Below are 7294 nucleotides of genomic sequence, written 5' to 3' on the forward strand. Positions count from 1 at the left end.
ATAATTATTATTATTAAATTTAGTTCTGAGCGATTTTCATTACCTAGAATTTGTCCAACTTTGGACTTAAATTGTAAAAACTGTTCACAGTGGACAGTAATTATCGGTTGTACACTGGTCTGTAGTCATTAGTTAGCCGTCAAGATAATACGACGCTGGCTAAAATCTTTATTAACTGTCAATTTTGGGGTTCACATGTCGTTTAAATTATGAGTTGATCAGTTTTATCAATTAAAATTCAGAGCACAAAGGAATCTAAAAATTGCAGTAAAAACACAGGTCTTAGCGTGTAGTAAGTGGGTCATTGAAAGACAAACTCGCTTGGGGCTATTTGTCGTCTGACACGTGCCGTTATCTCAAGCTGGGAGAAGTTTAAGGTCTTTCGATTGTCATGTGACGTCATCAATTTTCAACAATCGCACGAGCAGTATTTCGGAATATTTTTACCGTTATCAGCTTTAATTTTAGTGGCTAAAATTAAAATCCGGTTATGGTTTCACAATGTCTGCTGAAGAGAAAGACGTCTCGCGAAAGAAAAATGGCACATTTGCCAAGAAAGGACACGGGAAAAAGGTACTAGGTTTGAGAAAAGGTTTAAACTCGCGCTTAGCTAGTAGTAATGGTGATCCTTTACCCCCAGTTCAGAAGCATATGGATGAAACATGTGACACGGATTGTGATATTCCAGTGCACATTGACCACGACTATTACGGCATCCAGGAAGAGGTTATAGTGTGTAGTGATGAAGTTGATGAAGATTCATTTGTTCCCGATGAAAATACTTATGACTGGCGTGTGGGGAGACGAATTGTGGAGTTGGGCATGCTCGCAGACGGCCTAAGAGCTTGCAAGCTTTGCCAATTTCCTTTACAACTTCACAACTGCATAAGTGAAAAGAAATTTGGACTTTCGCACATATTAAATATAAAATGTGAAAACTGTGAGCTAATTAATGACGTTGCTACAGGAAGCCGCCACAGAACAGAAAAAGGAGGGTTGGCCTGGGATGCGAATACAAAACTAGCTGCAGGTAGGGCCACCACTGTAAAATTATATTTATGTATTTTCACAGGCCTATGAATTTATATCAATAAGCCGATAAATGTATGGGAAGAGAAAGATATATATGCTATACATATTTGTTCTGATATCTGTTTATTCATAAAAAAAATATGCATGCTCTGACAAAGGTTTTTGAGCAATCAATAGGTAATAAGATGTGTATATATATATCATACTATAGCATGAATAAATTATTTGATCAGGGGTGTCTTACATATGTCAAAACTATGCGTGTAAGGCTTTAGCCATTCTAATAAGGTAATGTTTGATGGTTGTACTAATGGCAATATTTTCCATTTTGCTAAGGAATGATCAATGGAGGGTTTGGAGAAAGCCACATAAATACCTTACTTGCTGTTCTTAATATTCCTGGAATATGCCATAAAAACTTGAAAGAAAGAGAGAGAGAAGTGGGACAAAAACTTGAAGTCATGGCAAATGCATCATGTAAAAGAAATCTGGCAAATGAAGTAGCTTTGTAAGTTTATACAACAATGTCGTTGCATAATTAAGTTGTAGAAACAAAGAATTGAAATTACCTTTACATTTATTTTTTTATGAGCAGAGTCGATCCCATTGTTAAGTTGACCTTTTTTTTTATGTAAGGACTGATTCACATGAGGATGGCATTGTTGTAAGCTTTGATGGAGCTTGGCAGAAACGAGGAACTGGAAGGGCATATAACAGTCTTACTGGTGAGTTGTGGTATTATATTATTTTAGGAAAATAATTTAAAGGCTTTTTAAAAGGTTTTTTTACAACATTGAGTAGGGCAAACAAAATAAATTCTACCAGTAATAAAAAATTATATAATGAATTTCATTGTGTACAAATGAACAATCAATTCAAATTCATTTATCAGGTCATGCCAGTCTGATAGGCAACAAAACAGGTAAATGTGTTGGATATGCACTGAAAAGTAAGAAATGCCGTATCTGCAGCGCCGCCAAGGAAAAAAATGTAACACCAAGAAAGCATAACTGCAAGAAAAATTGGAAAGGATCGGCCAAGTCAATGGAACCAGCCATGGCTTGTGAAATGCTGCAGTCTGTTTTGGACCAGGGAGAAAAAGTAAATTACTAATAAAAGTTGTGCTCAAGTTTAAGATTAATTCAAAGGTAGCCTTATACAACTAACATGCTTTTTTTTTTAAAGGTATCAACTCTTGTGATGGACAATGACAGTACGACTATAGCTAGAGTAAAGTCAACAGTGGACCAAAATATTACCAAGCGATGTGATAGTAACCACACAAGAAAAGGCTTTACAGCTTCCCTCATAGAGTTGAGCAAGGCACACAAGTTACTGCGCAACACGAAAGTCCGCTCCCACATTGAGAGGTGTTTTACCTACAGTATTTCCCAAAACAAAGGCCAACCAGAGCAACTGGCTGATGCATTTGTATGGTGTGTAATAAAAGCTTTATACAAATGTTGCTATGTAACTAAAATATGACAGGTTTTTTTTTAATTTTATATAATATGACTGCAGATTATCTTGTTAATTTTAAACCATGATGTTCCAGAGGGCTATGTGTATATATATGAATTCATTTTAAAGAATTTATTTACATGTATGTATAGGTGAACATTCTAGTTGTGGATCCTGGTGCAGGGGCAATGAGGAGGGATACAAGCACAAGGCACTACCATATGGTAAACCCCTTGATGACAGAGACCTTAGGGAAGCCCTGCAGTCTCTTATGGAAAAATTCAGTTCAAAGTCATCTGAATTGGCGTATATGGGTTCCACTCAGCCAAATGAGAGTTTTAACTATATGGCTGCCTCAAAAGCACCAAAGAGATTTTAAGTACATGTTGTCTTGAATGTCCATACTGTACAAAATAGATATTGCTCTGACACTTTCAGTGTACATGTAAAAGCTAAATTTTTATTTGATAGCTTGAACTATTTATAATAAGAATAATTTCACATTAGTTATGTAGTTGATTTTGTAATACAGGTTTTATGGGGGCTCAGAGAGTCTTGCGGCAAGGCTCTCAACCACAGTCTTTCAAAAAAATGAGGGTTTTGAGTACATGTCAGAGGAAGAATGTATTACATGCAAAACAATTTGATTCAATTTTGAGATTGTTTTTACATCTTGTTTGAAGTTTTGTATTATTTCTATTCAGTGGTTTTAAAAATATTTAATGTTACTATATTTTTTCAGAATTAAAATGTATACTAATATATAAATTTAATCTTTATTTTACTTCAGTCTTATTTAGCCATACAACTAATAGCTTATAAACTAACAATTGTTTAAATTGTGCAATATACATGTATGTTTTGATAAAATTGAAGTGTTTCCATTATCAATATATCTATTTAATATACAAAATTGTGCCTAATAATAGCTGCCACATTCATGATAAAAAATGTCTTCAATTGAATTAGAAGAATAAGTTAGAACAATGTATATGCTGAAGTATTTAACATTTTTATTGGTAGCTTAACAAGAGTTGTTCTGTGTCGCCGGGTACCTACACTATTAGACACATGAGACGTAAAGACAGGAAGATGCAAAGAAAACGACTAAGAGTTGGACAGCCGGATGTTAAACGTAGGAGACTGGAACTAAAGGCTGAAAGGCAATCAAAGAATGCATCTCAGTCTGTTCTTGAAGGTACATGTTTCTTTATTGGTATGTTGCAAGATTGAAAATACATTAGAATCTAATTTATTTATTTTATTTTTTCAAAGGAGACACATATCAGACAAACATTTGCCTGGGGTCGGAAGAAAACATTGATTTAAATGACATTCAACTAAATTCCCCTGTAGAAAACCTACACACATATCCATTGGTGTTTTTTGATTTGGAAACTGGAGGATTAGGTTTGTGAAATTTGCATTTTCAGTTTGATTTATAAAAAGAGATAATTGTGAATAATAATAGGCAATAGCTTATTAGTTTTTTTCCTTATTGCAGGAAGAACATCTGATATTATTCAAATTGCTGCAAAGTGCAAAGAAAAAGAATTTTCAGCATATGCCATACCAACTCGTTGCATCAGCAAGGAGGCCTCTGCAGCAACATGTTTAACCTTTGATGGAAACAATCTGTGCTACAAGGGAGAGGCAGTTCCAGCAGTTCCTCCATTTGAAGCACTCACTGCATTCCTGAACTTTTTAGATTCTTTTAATCATCCAATTATAGTTGGACATAATATTCAAAGTTTTGACTTGCCTATATTACGCCACCATTTAGGAAGTAACAATCTTCTTAAAAGATTTAGTGGTAATATAACTGGGTTTTTAGATACTCTGAAGATTTCAAAAAAATCTTTGAAAGATGTTAACCTGTCCAATTACAAGCAAGAAACATTAGTGCAGACTCTACTAGGAGAGGAATATGAGGCCCATAATGCTATGGCTGATGGAACATCATTAGAAAAGCTGTATTACTTAAAATTGTGTCTGTCAGATAGAACATTATGTGAAAATATTTTTTATTTGTCATATTACACATGCAAGGAATCTTTAGAGCCTTTATTAAGATGCAAAGTTTTGTCAGCTTTAATGCTTCGAAAGTTGGTTGTAAATGGCCTCAGTTTGTCACATTTGAGACAAATCCATACTAGAGACCCAGAAAATGGTATTCGAAATGTATTCACAGAACCATTGACAGAAAATCCCAAAGCTGCAAGAATAACAAAGTCAGCAAAAGTTATTCAGAAGGTTGTTGAGTATTTCAGTTTGTAAACATTCATGTGCATACATGTATTATAGTGTTATTAAATGTGTTTAATGAAACTAAACAGTTTTGTCGGACTCTGTACATACGGGTACTACATGAATAAATAAGATCATATATATAATTCATGGTTTTCCCCACATATATTTCTTGATTATTTGTTGTGTGTTAACACAATTGAAGTTATTTGGAGTGATATGGCAATTATTTTCTTCAATTTAGATATTAGTTGGAATCGTTGAATTCAATGAAAAACTGTCAAAACTGTATAATGGCAACCATGTATAGACACCATTTTTCAAATTTGTTACCTGGCAAGATACTATTTTCTTTTTGAATTAAGATAGGATATATAATGAATTACAAATGTACCAATTTTGAGTGGGTTTGAACCATTATTTAAAAAGTTATAGACATTTTGATTTGGTGTACTGTATTTTTTTCAGTGTTGAAAACATGAATCAAAATCCATTTTTTTTGTTATTATATACATACTGGCAAGTTCACATGACTTTAAATTGTTTAAAAACATAAAATAAATGATATTGATTAATTTCTAGTAAGATTTGGTTTTATTTTTTGGAATTAAGTATGGAATGTATGTGATGTTTGATTGGAGAGTTCTTGTCGCTATAATTGCTCTGATAGTGTACCTGTGTTAGCTCCTACAGCATGAAAAATATATAAGCAACATATCAATATTTTAGTTTGTTTTGATTGTTAACATATTGATCTTCAAAATTAAACAACAATTTCATGGATTAAACCATAAAAACATCAAGGGTGGAGAAACCTTAAGTTTCATTCAAGTAAATTTACAGAAAATTCAAATCTTTAGGAGATTAAATTATGTATTACGTGAATTCTCAATACAAATTTGTTTGACAGTTTGCATAGATAAAAACGGTATACATTGGGAACACGTATTTGCAAGTGTTATATAATGTAGTAACTTTCGATTAACCTTATTCATGTAATGCAATTTCAAAATTCCATTTCAAAATGCACTGCAAGTAGACTGGGGTAAAATTCCGCGAAAAATTTGTGCCCGCGTTCATAGCGTAAATTGATACCATGCGGACAAAAGTACGTCTACAGTATATGGAGCCATCTTTGTCGACTTTAAAATCAAAGGAATTCACCCGAAGTTGATGATGGAATTCAAGACCCCGAGTCACAAAATGTATCGCAATGATGTACCACATTGCAAGTCGCACATTGACTGGAGAAGTATATGCACTCTCCAGGTAAGCAGAAATTTTCAATAAATCTGATTTGTGAATGATCTCCTTGTGAGCTGCCGAACGAGAAAGAGACCATTCTATCCTTTATGAGACTGGTCCAACTTTAAACTGCAGTTTTGAACGCTTTATCGTTTACTTTGTCTAAATTTCGACCGATGTCGGATAAATGTCTGTTTATGGCAGAAGTATACTCCTTTTTCGGGTTTTGGGGTTTTGTTTCACAATAAAAGCGACTGAGAACGTTCAATGATATCCATGTTTTGACACTTAATTGAGAAAAAAAACTGTAACTGTATGATATGGGCTGTTTTGTTTACGTTTAATTGCTGCTTACTAGTATTCACTTTTTATGACAAAAGGAGCGTACCTGTAAGAATCTTCACACCTCATTTGGTGTTTTGTTTTGTCGCCTTTGATAGTGTGATTTCCTGAAATCCTTTAATTTCCTCGTCGGGTAGCTTGGCTAAACGAGTACTTTTAGGCGTTTCTGGAGCAAGAAACACCGGATCATCGGATTCTTTCAAATCGGCAAATCCCTGTTGTGTTTAAATTGTAACGATGTCCGATACGACTATTTTCAATATAACCCTGTCAAAATCAGAACCAAAACCTTTTAATTTTAATTCTGGCAGGAGGGCCTCATAATTATCCCTACTAAATACTTACCCACTAGATACTAAATCGCCATATTTTACCGCATCTGATATATCGTCGTTCATGGTGGTTGAATTAGATCAAATAAGAAGTTAACTGACCAGCAGACGATCATTATAAGAATTCAGTTCATCAGCAGACTCTCGTTTATATAAAATGTTTAAATTGTATATTGAGATATTTTTGTATGGATATCTTAGATGAAAACCTTTAAATGCTCATTTTAATTTACATTTACTTTGTGAGCAAATAGAAAACATTTCAAAACCACTACTTTTTTCATGTAGCACATGCTATGTATTAATACGCACAATGCGCAGCCAATACCGTTTTTCGGTTACGCTATAAGACACGCCCATTTTGTGTCACTAGTGTTGTTATTGGGTTTAGGGTTCAACATTGATGCGTAATGATATTACAGACAAAGACAGTTGAAAATGTAAATATTCCTGCACATTAACATGGGTCAAGAGGTCAACGTAGCGAACGAATAATCTAGGTCACTACTTTTTCATATGTACTCAAATTAACCGACTTGTGCTAAAACACACCTTATATCGTAATGAAAACATAATTTAGGCATAAATAATAATAAAAAACTTACCTGTATTTTGTTATACAAATTGTATCAATT

General features: G+C 33.8%; 2 protein-coding genes across 2 annotated transcripts; both read left to right on the plus strand.

Annotated features, from left to right (window-relative positions):
* Window positions 1-388: 388 nt before the first annotated feature.
* Window positions 389-2872, plus strand: LOC105333939 (uncharacterized). Its single transcript, XM_066086414.1, has 6 exons — window positions 389-1030; window positions 1369-1540; window positions 1669-1757; window positions 1925-2133; window positions 2218-2468; window positions 2677-2872. The coding sequence occupies exons 1-6, from the start codon at window positions 502-504 to the stop codon at window positions 2870-2872; spliced, it is 1446 nt and encodes a 481-aa protein (XP_065942486.1). The 5' UTR covers window positions 389-501.
* Window positions 2873-3329: 457 nt separating this feature from the next.
* Window positions 3330-5554, plus strand: LOC136269589 (uncharacterized). The gene is made up of 3 exons (XM_066067688.1): window positions 3330-3691; window positions 3769-3903; window positions 3998-5554. Exons 1-3 carry the CDS (start codon window positions 3565-3567, stop codon window positions 4768-4770), a joined length of 1035 nt encoding a protein of 344 aa, XP_065923760.1. The 5' UTR covers window positions 3330-3564; the 3' UTR covers window positions 4771-5554.
* Window positions 5555-7294: the final 1740 nt, after the last annotated feature.

This window comes from Magallana gigas, chromosome 1 (assembly GCF_963853765.1).
Source record: "Magallana gigas chromosome 1, xbMagGiga1.1, whole genome shotgun sequence".
NCBI classification, from domain to species: domain Eukaryota; kingdom Metazoa; phylum Mollusca; class Bivalvia; order Ostreida; family Ostreidae; genus Magallana; species Magallana gigas.